Here is a 13,855-nt window from a genome sequence, read left to right as displayed (position 1 = left end):
TACCAGACCTCGCTGGTACTCAAAAAAATCATGCATTTTTTAGAATTTTCTAACTTGGTTGATTATAAATCTATTAATAGAGATGAAAAAAATTTTTTGCAGTAAATACTCCTAAACCTGCACAAAGTAAGCCATCATAATGACCTTTTAACTTTAAAAAGTCAAAGTACAAAAGCTGATATATATCAACTTTGAAGTATAACCAAACAGCTCTTATAACTTTTTTCCACTACTAATGGGCTCAACCAACCAACAAGTTGTTTGTGCCTACCAAAAATGCAAAGAGAAAGCAAATCATGCCACCGTGTTCACTTACTTTGACAAGTACAGGATTTTATGCAAAATAAGTACTGCAGTGCTCTGTGGGGTAGCTACCAAAATATTACATTTTGGCTTTACTTCTCTATTTTGAAAGTAAAGAAATATAAATATTTCTGATCAATATTTTTAAGTCCTCCACCAAATCCACAAGCAGAAATTGATTATCACCAACACACTTCACAAAACCTATCCAAATGTAAAAATCTTTTATCTTTAAAACCACTTAAATGCAAAATTATAAATTTGACTAATATTGTATATTGATAGCAGCACAGAAGAGAGAAATGAAATAATTTTAAAATAGTTAAAATTATACTTTAAAAACAACAGGTAATTTGTTAGAATGTAGTCCCTTAAGGTCAGGAAGAAGACAGATCCTTCTTGCCACTCCTATTCAACACTGTGGCAAAAAAAAAAAAAAAAAAAACTAATTAGGCAAAAAATAAATTATAAAAGGGGCACCTAGATTGGACAGGAAGAAGAAAAATTATCTTCATTTGCCGATGAAATGATCTTAAATGGAGAAAATCCTAAGGAATTCACTAAAAAACTATTAGAACTACAAAATGTGTTCTCCAAGGTTGCATGACACAAGATCAATATACTAAAACCAATTATATTTCTATACTTTTGCAATGAACAATCCAGAAGTGAAATTAAGAAAACAATTCCAGGACATCCCTGGTGGCGCAGTGGTTAAGAATCTGCCTGCCAACGCAGGGGACACGGGTTCGAGCCCTGGTCCGGGAAGATCCCACATGCCGCAGAGCAACTAAGCCCGTGCACCACAACTACTGAGCCAGCGCTCTAGAGCCCACAAGCCACAGCTACTGAGCCCAGGTGCCACAACTACTGAAGCCCGCGTGCCTAGAGCCCATGCTCTGCAACAAGAGAAGCCACTGCAATGAGAAGCCCGCGCACCACAACGAAGAGTCGCCCCCCACTCGCCACAACTAGAGAAAGCCCGCGTGCAGCAACAAAAACCCAACACATTATAAAAGGGTGACAACACTGCTCCGGGAGAGCATTCACATAGTAAACTACAATGTGAAAGGTCTCCCCCAGAATGCTGCAATGAAGCAGCTTAGATGTAGTCAGATTCTCTTTGACAGCTCTTCAAAAACGCTTTCCCTTAAGTCTCATGCATGTTTAATTCAAACTTATGCATATTTTCAATAAATAACTATGCCAGCCAATGAATTATATATGTTGATTTCTTAAAAACGGCATCTTTCAAGTTTTATTCACATTTTGAGCAAATAATTAAATCCTCGTAGCAATTCAAATCATTTACATGGCTACTTTTTATTCTGTTTATTTTAATTTCATTTCGATTCCTTTAATAGACATTATATTCACATGGTTCAAAAATTCAAATGGGTAAAATGTCTCCCTCCCACTGTGCCTCTCAGACACACATTTCCCATCTTTGGAGGCAACAAATGTTATCAGTTAGTTCCTTGTGTATCCTTCACATCTTCAAGCAAAATAGGCATATTCTTTTCTCTCCTTTCCTACATAAAGTGGTAGCATACTTTACATATTGTCCTGTACCTTCTTTTTTCACTTATCTTGGCAACTGTTTCACATCAGGGCATAAAGTTTTCTCCTTTTTAATGGTTGCATAGTATTCCGTTTTGTGGATATACAGTATTTTATTCCTTTGATAACTTTAATTGGAAAAGATTTGAGAAAAAGATGCAGCTCCCAGGGCAAGAGTTGCTAACCCTGCACCTGTAGAAGGGCTTCAGAAGATATGCAAATCCCCTAAAATGGTGTGTATGTATCCATATGTATTTCTGTGGGCAGAAAACCTGCATACCATTCACCACAACATCAAAGAAAGCTGTGACCCAAGCAAAAGTTAAGAACTACTGTACAATATAACTTGTGCATAGGTGTTCAATAAGCATAGGTTGAACAGAATTCTGGTCTAGGCTTCTGCTAATTTTTGTACTACAAGACAGAAGGACTAAATTAAACACTAATATAATCCAAAACTCTTATGTACTTTATAGAACCTTTTCCCCACTTGTTTTCTGAGAAGGGCTTTATTTTTCCTATGCACTATGAACAGGAGTACTAAGAGGGAAAAGAACCAATCATTTAAAGTAACTGAATAATCAAAAGTTGAATAAATAAGCTGTTGTTCACCATAACTGACAACATCAGAGGCATCTTTGATGTCCCTTAAAACTCTTTGTAATGTTTCATAGAGTCCTTCCTGAGAAAATTAGATCATTAGTAACGTAGTTGTATACTTCCTACCACATGCCAGGAAACAGAACAGAAGCTTTACATTTATTATCTTGTTTAATGCTCAAGACAATCACTTAAGGCAGCTATATTTCCCCCCTTTTACAGGTAAGGAAACAGAGGATTTAAGAGGTTAAAGTTAAGATATTTACTTAATCAGAACCACTTAACCATTAAATGGGAGAGCAAGACCAAAACATTGCCTCACTCTCACCTTCAAGACTCCAAATCTCATGAACTTTACACAATTACCATAGTGCCTGAAGTCCAAAATGCAATTTTGATCATTATAGGGAGGTGGTATAATGCACTGAAGGGTTTTTTTTAAAGATTACTTTTAACATCAGGTGATAAGCGATGACAGCTGTCAAATGCATTACAGCTGTTTCTACCAGGTTTTTTGTTTTTTCTCCTGGTAAACCGTGTTATCCCTTTGATTTCTATGAACTCATCTAAACAAAACAAAACATCCTTCCCATGTCATCGATTTCAAAACGGCTCTGTGATGAGCATTTCGCTGAGCTGTTAATCATGAAAGTTGAAGGCCTAAGACAACTTTTTCATTAGAAAGGAAAGTCTGTTACATTCTTCTCCTTCGAGACCCAAAGCCTGAAGTCAACGCTTTAGGCAGGACTCAAACCGAGGTTCGAGGCAACACTGAACAGGAAAAGCAACTGTACCGCTGAGCCCCCAAATCACCTTCATTACTCCCTTCCTTTCTCCCTTCCCCCACGAGTGGAAAAAAGTTAAAACTGCTGCGCAGCACCAAGAGCCCTGACCGCTGGCTGCGGCTGAGAGCTGAAGCCCGCGGTGCAAGGAAAGCTGTGAGACCAGTGCCTAGTTTGTGGCCCCTTTCTTGCCTTCGCTCCCCTCCGAAGCCACGCATCGCGATCCTCCCCGACCCTCCATGCCAGGAATGCCAGGTCCACGCCCAGCCTGCAAACTCTCCCCAGCCCCCTGGTCGCATAGCCTCCCCCGGGGGCTCACCATTGCAGCCCACGGATGAAGGCGCGGGCGGGCAGGCCGGCCGGCTGGGGAATCCGTTACCGCGACTCGGGATCCATTCGCGCCAACAACTTCTCCCGCGAAGTGGAAGGAGGTCGAGGCAGCGGCGCCCTGTGATGACGTCACGAGGTGCGCAGCTTCCTGTGGGCCCAGGCCGGGAGGCGGGAGGCGGGAGATGCCACGTGGGCCCAGGTGCAGCCCCCGAGACCCGCAGGCCGCCGCAATCGCGAGCAGAGGCAGGGCCCAGGACCGCGCCCAGATTTGCGTCTTCCGCCTCTCTAAGGGCCTCTCAAGTGGGGAGGTTCTGAGATTGATTTCCCCCGAGGGCGGGCACGTTTAGAGAATGCAATGCCCCCTCCTTTAAATGTAGCTTTAAAATGTTTCTATTACCAGCCAAAGTAAGACACCTTTTAGGTATACGTTTCACATATTACTTTTTAATATCTATTCTGAAACAAAAATTTCACCAAACAGTACTTACCCCGATTTTTTTTTTTTAATGTTTGACCAGTCGAATTGGTCTTTTCGCCTACTTTTAAGTGGAGACCCACAGTTTGAAAACACATTTAGGACAATTTTATGTTGTATAATTCCAGGGCAAAAAAGACTTTGATAAAATAGTCATTACTACCCACACCATTTTATAAGTGAAAAATATAAGGCCCAAACAAGCTAAGGGTCCTAGCTGGGAATCTAGGCCTCCAAATTCCCAAACCTGCGTGGCTGAGTCCCTCAAAGGGGTGTGTGAAACCAAGACATAAACAAGGTACATCTTCTCCCTAGAAGAACAATGATCCCGAAAGCTTTGGAGTAAACAAGTTTTATATTAATAGATAAGCAACTGAACTGTGGAATAGCATGTGACATTTGCATACAATTTTAAGAGAAGACATGAGGCCTTAAGGAGTTTAATGGGAAGAGCAATATCTCCAGCTTTGGCCCTAGACTTTCAAATCCTTATCCACCCACCCCCTGTTCCGTCTTGCATTTTATCACACCCATATCTCTACAGTGAAAGATAGCAAAGTCTTCAGGAATAAAACAGAGGCTAAGCATGGAGAGCTCCTATTTATTAACTGCCCACTGTCGTATGTGCCAGGCATGCAGCTATGGACTATCCCAGGTTAACTCGTCTAATACCCACAATGACACTGGCTACTATTATTATCCCCAATTTACAAAGGAGTAAACTATAGCTTATGAACAGGGCCTCATTGCATGGGACTCTCGGAAACCAATATGCTAGGGTTCCTAGCCCCACCACATGCTAATTATGTAACCATGGGCAAGTTACTATGCCTCAAGTTTCCTCAACTGTAAAACAAGGATAATAGTACTATGTTCTTCATAAGGTTATGAAACTGCTCCTGGCACATAAGCAGATAATAATCTTTTTTTTTAAGTCAGCTATTATCATTATTATTACACAAGGTTAGGTATTATCAAGGGAGATGGTTCCAAAAATGAACTTATCTACACCATAATTTTACTCAGGAACATACTTGATTGGGGAGGAGGGGAGTCATTAGATCCTTTGAGAAATCAATAATCTATGAAGCTACTCCCCAGAAAACTGTACATAGCAGACACATCACATAAATTTTTGCCTATAACTTAAGAGAACCTAAACCAATTTACAATGTTCATTGTGTTATAAATAAGCAAATAAGATGTATATTAAATGTTTTACATATCTTTTACATTATATTACTTTAAACTTTTGCATTCCTTTTTTAGTATTTTGAAGCCTTCCTTGAATTCAGGTGAGAATTAAGTCAGAAGACTATAACTTCCAGAAAGATACTGAACTGAATTTGTTGGATTGTTTTCTTTTTTCCTCAATAAATTTATTTATTTATTTGTGTGTTTATTTATTTATTTTTGGCTGCGTTGGGTCTTTGTTGCTGCACAAGGGTTTTCTCTAGTTGCGGTGAGCGGGGAATACTCTTCACTGCAGTGAGCGGGCTTCTCATTGCAGTGGCTTCTCTTATTGCAGAGCACGGGTTCTAGGCCCACAGGCTTCAGTAGTTGTGGCGCGTGGGCTCTAAAGCACAGTAATTGTGGCGCACGGGCTTAGTTGCCCCGTGGCATTGGATTGTTTTCTTTAGGAACATTTTTTTTTTTTTTTTTTTTTGCGGTACGCGGGCCTCTCACTGTTGCGGTCTCTCCCGTTGTGCAGCACAGGCTCCGGATGCGCAGGCTCAGCGGCCATAGCTCGCGGGCACAGCATGTGGGATCTTCCCGGACCAGGGCACGAACCCGTGTCCCCTGCATCGGCAGGCGGACTCTCAACCACTGCGCCACCAGGGGAGCTCTCTTTAGGAACATTTACTTGGAAATATTCTATCTCAAAAATGTACCAGGACTTCCCTGGTGGTGCAGTGGTTAGGAATCCGCCTGCCAATGCAGGGCACATGGGTTCGAGCCCTGGTCAGGGAGGATCCCACATGCCGCGGAGAGGCTAGGCCTGTGCACCACAACTACTGAGCTCGCGAGCCACAGCTACTGAGCCCATGAGCCACAACTACGGAGCCCGCGTGCCACAACTGCTGGGGTCCGGGCGCCTGGAGCCCGCACTCCACGAGAGGCGGGGCTGCCACAGTGAGAGGCCTGCGCACCACAGCGAGGAGTAGCCCCCACTCGCTGCAACTAGAGAAAGTCCATGCACAGCAACAAAGACCCAACACAGCCATAAATAAATAAATAAATTAAATAAAAATTTTTTTTAATGTTCCAGATTTAAAACGGCTGTATATGCTTTGATACTTCTCCCCAAATGTGGGCTGACCTGTGACTGATTTGATCTAAGAATATGGTGGGAATGATACTATGACGGTTCCAAATGTAAGCTTTAAGAGGACCAGCAACTCTCATCTTGCTCTCTTGAAGCCCTGAGCCACCATGTAAAGCAGGAGAAGGGGCCAGTTGAGCCCAGGCTTACAGCCATCTCCACCAGGTACCAGGCTTGTAAGTGAAACCATCTTGGACCCACCATACCAGCTGCTAGTCGAATTCCACTAAGTGACCCCAGTCAGCACTACGTAGAGTAGAAAAATCATCTAGTCAAGGCTTGCCTAAATTCTCTGACCCACAGTAGTGTGAGCATAATAAGATTATTGTTCTTTTAAGGTACTAAGTTTGGGGTAGATTGTTGTAAAGTAATAGATAAACAGAAATGTTTTAAAGAACCCAAAGTGTAACAAAAAATAAGCAGGAACAGAATATTCATGCTTATTTTCTCCACTGTGGTGATTTTGATGCATCATTCAACAAATATTTATTGAACATCTGCTGTGTGTCGGCACTTTTTTATGTGCATGCTGGGAAACCATAGTAAACAAGACAGACAGTCCTAGCTTCCCTAAAGTTCATATTTTTGAGGAAAAGAGAAAAATAAGTAAGTAGACAAAAATAAATTCTGTATTTTCAGATAAGGTAAGTGCTATAAAGAAAGACTTCATGAGACTTCAGGCCAAAAGATTGCTGTGATCCCATCATTTTACACTTTGTATTTTATGGCCAAAAAAAGAAAAAAAAAAGATTGCTATGTGTTTTGTGGCAAAATATGATACTCATTGGTTTCCCATGGCAGAGAAATTTGAAGAGTGCTGAAAAGATTACCAAACATGATTTTTTTTTAATTTGTCTGTAGGAGAGCAGCAGAGTCTCCTGTTAGGTTTGTTTCTGCATAATAACTGCATCTGGATTTTAACCTTTACAGGGCACTAGTCTATAACAGTGTCTAATTTGAATTTATTCCAGGCAAAAAACCAGCCCCTTCCATCTCTGTGTGGCCTTTCTTCAACAATGAGAATAAAATGATAATAGGTCATAACTACTCCCATCTCTCGGGGGGGGTTTTTGGCTGTGTCAAGCGGTATTAATTCCCCGACCAGCGATGGAACCCGTGCCCCCTGCAGTGGAAGTGCAGAGTCTTAACCACTGGACCACCAGGGAAGTTCCCCATCTCTCACTATTAACTGAAAGACTACAATAATGCATCTCTAAGAAACTGAGGATACACAAAGAAAGAATACAACAAAATAGGGCTGTTGATTTTTAGATAGTTTTTTTAGAGAAGCCCAGAAAGTCATTTTTCGGTGATGTAAACATTAGCTAACAAAGATTCCTTGCATGTTTTCTTGAAAATATTTTCATAAAAACTGTCTGCTCATGTTTTCCTTAGTCATGCTTTCCTTAGTTCAGCTCTTCTTGGTATAAATGTTTCTGAAACCAGCTGATGAATAAATAAGACCAATAATTCTTTTGTAGAGTAACACTGGTAACATAACACAGCAATTGAATAAATACTGCAGTTTCCAGAATTAAGGGCATCTCTAAAAGCCTAAAATATTTTTTAAATATTTTTTTCTTTTAATAATGGTTTGAGACCTATCACAGAGAAGACCCATCTTAAGGGATATATTATGTATTGGATCTGATCACCTGATGCTCACTGGCCTTCTCTTAATCCTTAAAAGAAAGGGCTTCAAACAAAGCCAATTTTGTGAAAGTTAGGGATCTCTTTCCCTCCTCCACTTAGGGATATATCACTGGTAGAAGAATTGTTGACATTCCCTGAAGAACTCTTTACCTGAAAAGTTAGAATATTGACAGTGACATCTCTACTAGTATGTTTCTAAATGTGTGAATAGTTGGATTAAGCGAATAATAATTGGTTCTCTTTCCATAACATATACAGGGAGTTAAATCATTGCCCTCCCCAAAATGACTCAAAAGCTGTGTGTTAGAAAGCGCATGACTTGAATTTTGGTCATTCTTTATAATCTAACTAACTACTGCCATATATAAGTGAAAAACAATCGCAAAGGGCAGTATAAATTCTCAGCGTTAATGCCTGTGCCTTAGTTAACTTATCTGTGTGATGGGAATAACTCTTTACTTGGAGTCACTTGGAAATGCTTTTCAAGAGCACAATAGTTACATTGTCTTTCACATAGACTTTTATAAATCGGCAGAAATCAATCGAATTTTCACTGTGCAACAACAAATGTGACTTTCTGCCCTCTAGATAAATATTAGCATGTCCTGCTTTGTCAGGGTTTATTGGAACATTTTCCTTATAGAAAACAATCCGTTAGGCAGCTTGTCCTTTTCTGTGTTTGTGATACCTGCAGAGATCCAGAACAATGATGTTGACCTTGTAATCCATTTATGAATATAATCATTAAGTCATAATCTGTCACCATTAAAGTGGACTTAAGAAATTAGGTACTATGTCATTTATCTTAATTCTTGGATGAATTAAGATTATCATATTAATCATATTAATATGATCAATCATTAATATGATTATTCTTGAGTAATCTAAATTTATATAAACTTGACTGATGATATTTTACAAATAATAAAGTTTGTTACATTAATAAATCAGTCTCTTCACTTAAGTTAGAAGAAACATTTACATTTAAAAAAGAAAATTTAACAAAAAGCATATAACTTTACTATTGACATACACATTTGATTATATATGCAATGTATCTCAAATTGTGAATTAACTCCCTAAAATATTCATTGGCAATTTTAAAGGTGTTTATAGACAGAGTAACAGGAATGCCAACAGTATTTTGTAGCTATGGTAGATTTTACGATTAGGCTAATCTTTCATTCTCCAAGTCCTACAAATCAAAGTAATTCTAGAATTTTTTTGTTGTTTCATAGGAATAATGTGAGGCGTAGCAAATAAAGGAAACTACAATAAGTTATTTGAGAACTGCTGCTATAGTAAGAATGACCACATACTTGGATATTATAGACCTTTAAGACTCTTGAGAATCTGAGCTTCTATAATAAGATACACCTAGAATTATTATTCATATTTCAACAAAGTTTGCAATAAAAACATTTTTGAACTTCCTTGAAATCTCACGGGTCATCTTTCTCAACATGCAGTTTAAACAGAATTGAACGTAATCACTGTTTATACAGAGTAGTGTATATTAGAGGTTAAAAAAAAAATCTTGTAAATGAACACAAGTCAGAATAGAAAAGACGCATGAAAAAGGAATTCCCATAAATTCTCATCTTCCGTAAAATATACAGCAAAATCTTATTCATATGACGTATGATTCATTGCCACAAAAAGGATGTAAACAATACTTTTAACATATGCATTTAAATTGCTACTTCCTATAGGAAGAGCTAACCTTGCTTTAAGACAAAGTCAAGTGCTTTGGACTCTATTTTAAAATATTTTACCTGGTTTGATGCCTTTCTATAAATATTATCATTAGCTCTGGGATGGTGGGAAGCATTATAACTGGTAAAGTAAATACAGAGTATCACTAATACCTGGGATTCCCTAAACATTTTTCAGAAAATGTTTATTTTAGTCTAAGAATATGATTTGCAAAAACATAACATTACTGTATGTTGAAACCATTACTATAGTTGAATTTCACGTCTCTTCCCTTCTTGCACCATGGGTGCATAATCTAAATCTGATCATGAGGAAACATTAAACAGACCAAAACTGAGAGACCTTCTACAAATTAACTGACCAGGATTCAGCAACAGTTATGAAGGGTCATGAAAGCAAGGCCATGAAAGATGGAGGAACTGTCACAGATTGGAGAGGACTAAAAATACACAATAGGGGACTTCCCTGGTAGCGCAGTGGTTGAGAATCCACCTGCCAATGCAGGGGACACGGGTTCGAGCCCTGGTCCCGGAAGATCCCACATGCCGCAGAGCAACTAAGCCCGTGCACCACAACTACTGAGCCTATGCTCTAGAGCCTGCAAGCCACAACTACTGAGCCCACGTGCCACAACTACTGAAGCTCACGTGCCTAGAGCCCATGCTCTGCAACAAGAGAAGCCACTGCAATGAGAAGCCCACGCACCGCAACGAAGAGTAGCCCCCCGCTCACTGCAACTCGAGAAAGCCCATGCACAGCAACGAAGACCCAACACAGCCAAAAGTAAATAAATAAAATAAATAAATAAAATACACAGTAACTAAATGCAATATGGCTTCCTGGACAGAGAGGACATTAGAAGGAATTAAGGTAAAATTTGAATAAGATCCGTACTTTAGTAAATAGTAGCATAGCATAGTATCCCAGTTTTGATCGTTGCAAGTGATTATGAAATAATGAAGTTAATATGAAGCAAAAAATAATGAAGTTAATATGAAGCAAAACTGAGTGAAGGATGCGTGTGAACTCTCTGTACTCTTTTTGCAACTTTCCTATAACTACTTTTAAGTAAAAAGAAAAAAAAAAAGATGACCCCAAAGTAGATGGCTGTGCTGTTAAACAAACAGGATTGGAGGTAGGAAACAAGAATTTGTTTTTTGGACATGTTAAATCTGAGATGTCTTTTAGACTTGGAATGAAAGAAATAGTCATGAACAAAGAAATTAGAAAATTTGTATTTATGTCCAAGTAATGTATAACATGGCTATGAAGCTTAATGAAATTTTTAAGAAGATCATTTATTGGGCTTCCCTGGTGGCGCAGATGGTTGAGAGTACGCCTGCCGATGCAGGGGACACGGGTTCGTGCCCCGGTCCGGGAAGATCCCACATGCTGCGGAGCAGCTGGGCCCGTGAGCCATGGCCGCTGAGCCTGCGCGTCCGGAGCCTGTGCTCCGCAACGGGAGAGGCCACAACAGTGAGAGGCCCGCGTGCCAGAGGAAAAAAAAAAAAAAAAGATCATTTGTTTAAAAAAAACTTGAAGGTATAACATTAATAAATTATTAATAACCTGGAACTTAAATATTTATGATTTCAACAAAACATTTCTTCATGAGAAGTATTTCTTGATGAAATACTTTCTTCACTTTGTTTCAAGGACATCTGTAGTCTCCTAGTTTTCTTCTTTCGTCAATAGTCAGTCCTCAGACTCTTATGTTCATTGCTCCTAATTTTCTGTCCTTTTAATATTTGATTACCCTAGGGCTTGTTTCTATACTCACTGCCTGGTGATTTCATCCAATCTCATAGACTTACATACTATATAAATACTGACACTTCCAAATTTCTATCAACTGCTGATTTTTCCTGTAACCTTCAGATTTATATATCCATTTTCCAACTTCACATCTCCATTTGGCTGTCTAATAGACATCAAAGTTATTCTGTCCAAAACTACACTCCTAATCTTCCCTCACAAACCTGCATCTCAACTGATAGCATCCTACCATTTGCTCAGGTCAAAAATTTTTGAAGCAATCCTACTTTGTCTCTCTCTGTCTCTCTGTCTCTCTGTCTCTCTCTCTCTGACACACACACACACACACACACACACACACACACACACACACACAGACACTCATATCCAAGCCATCAGCAAATTCTGTTGGTACTACCTTCAAAACATAACCAGGGCTTCCCTGGTGGTGCAGTGCTTGAGAGTCTGCCTGCCGCTGCAGGGGACACGGGTTTGTGCCCCGGTCTGGGAAGATCCCACATGCCGCGGAGCGGCTGGGCCCGTGAGCCATGGCTGCTGAGCCTGCGCGTCCAGAGCCTGTGCTCCGCAACGGGAGAGGCCACAACAGTGAGAGGCCCGCATACCGCAAAAGAAAAAAATAATAATAATAATAACATAACCAGAACCTAACAAATCTCACTACGTCTACCAGTACCATGCAGATCCAAGCCACCATCAGCTCTCACCTGGTTATCATCTCTTGACTGATTGCCCTGATTCAGCTTTTGTTCCCTTCACAGTACACTCTGAACCCAGCAACCAGACTGATTCTTTTCAAATGTGAGTTAGATTATGTCACTCTCTGCTGAAAACTCTCTAATGCTCCTCTTCTCATTAAGGGTATAAGACAAATTCCTCCCTGTTCCCCTGCACCATCTGGCCCTATTACCTCTCTATACTTACTGCCTACTACTCTCAGTCATTCCACCTCAGCCACACTGACCTCTTCATTATTTCTTGAAGGTGCCAGACATGCGTCTGCTTCAAGGACTTTTCACTCTCTACTCACTCTCTGCCGAGTGCTCTTCCCTCAACTATCTGTATAGTTCACCTCCTCACCACGGCAAAGCCTCTACTCACAATCAAAGACGACCAAACACCAGCACCATGAGTGAGAGTCAGCAAAAAACAACAAAAAACAGATTTAGGTTCCCAATAACTAGCGATTCAGAATACAGAACAGCTATGTATGGAGTATTTACAGACATAATCACAGAAACGAACATTTCATCTATTGACCAACAGTATAGGAAGCAGAAATCACTCTGGATATTTCATTCAGAAAAGAGTACTGTTTTGGTTTTTTACAGGAATTTAGTACTTAATATGTTGGAGAGGCAGAGGTTTAAGAAATGAAGCCAGACACCATCGCTAGACTTTTGGCTTTAAGGTCACACTTGGAAACTGCAACTACTCTTGCTGCTTTCACGACCCCTGCCACTGCCAAGGCCTCCCACCCTTAGGAATTTGGAGTCAGTCCGGGGAACGTGGAGCTGGCTGCTTCAACTACTAGTGGTACTAGAAGTGGCCCATCAGCTTCTACCATCACAGGAAGCATCACCTCTGTCTCCTTTCGAAAGTTTATATGAAAATGATCCCCAACCTAGAAGTCTAAAACCAGCCAAACAACCAAACAAATGTGGGGGTGGAGGGGTGGAAGACATGAAATCCACCCTCCCGTCCTCCAAAATGTATTCCCTCTGTATCTTTTTTTCAGGAAACTACTAGAAAATGTGCTTCATCAAAATGAGGGGGCAAACGAAAAGGAAGATATCAGGTAAAGAAAAAGGCAATCTAGCACAGAAAAAGAAAAGGGAGGGGAATCCCCAGGTGTGCCCCAGGTGTAGAGAGAGGGCAAGCGGTCCGGACTGCAGCAGTGTCACTTAGGAGACACGCGTAGCAAAGGCTGTCATCACTGTGCCCTCTGGACAAAGCTACTGGGACATTTACTCCATGACAAGGAGGGAATAAACCAGGAAAAATGAAAGAATGAGATTCATGTAATGGAATCCAAACTAGGAAAAGGTAAAGGAATTCCTAAGTTGTCAGCAAAGGGAAGTCCCAAAATGACAAAGAGGCAGAATGGTGCAGGCCCAGAGCATCAGTAGATAGAGGGGAACAAAGGTCTGCAGGAGGAGTAACTCCAAGAAAAAAGAATGAAACTAGTAATAGAAGAGATTGACCTTGTACTAAGAGCTATTGGCAGGTGTGGGAACTTGGCAATAGGTACAGACAACTAAGCAAATGAAAAACAAGGCAATTATTAACCTATAAGAAAAACAAAAAGAAAGAGAGAGAACATAATCATAGTATACTACA

At 40.2% G+C, this 13,855-nt stretch overlaps 1 protein-coding gene across 2 annotated transcripts in view; it reads right to left on the bottom strand.

Moving 5' to 3' along the window:
• The window catches only part of RFC1 (replication factor C subunit 1), an 81,804-nt gene extending 78,121 nt beyond the window's left edge, over positions 1 to 3,683 (bottom strand). Inside the window, exon 1 of one of the 2 annotated variants that reach the window (XM_082652971.1) lies at positions 3,565 to 3,683. In XM_082652971.1, the coding sequence (XP_082509097.1) occupies positions 3,565 to 3,567 (3 nt within the window). In that variant the 5' untranslated portion in view covers positions 3,568 to 3,683. The remainder of the gene's footprint in view (positions 1 to 3,564) is intronic. The other variant, XM_082652973.1, reaches the window with a different exon arrangement.
• Between the last annotated feature and the right edge of the window lie 10,172 nt (positions 3,684 to 13,855).

The sequence above is a fragment of the Grampus griseus genome (genome assembly GCF_964374135.1).
Source record: "Grampus griseus genome assembly, chromosome: 4".
Classification (NCBI taxonomy): Eukaryota; Metazoa; Chordata; class Mammalia; order Artiodactyla; family Delphinidae; genus Grampus; species Grampus griseus.
The sequence above is the reverse complement of the archived record's forward strand: the minus strand, read 5'-3'. Positions and strand labels throughout refer to the sequence as shown.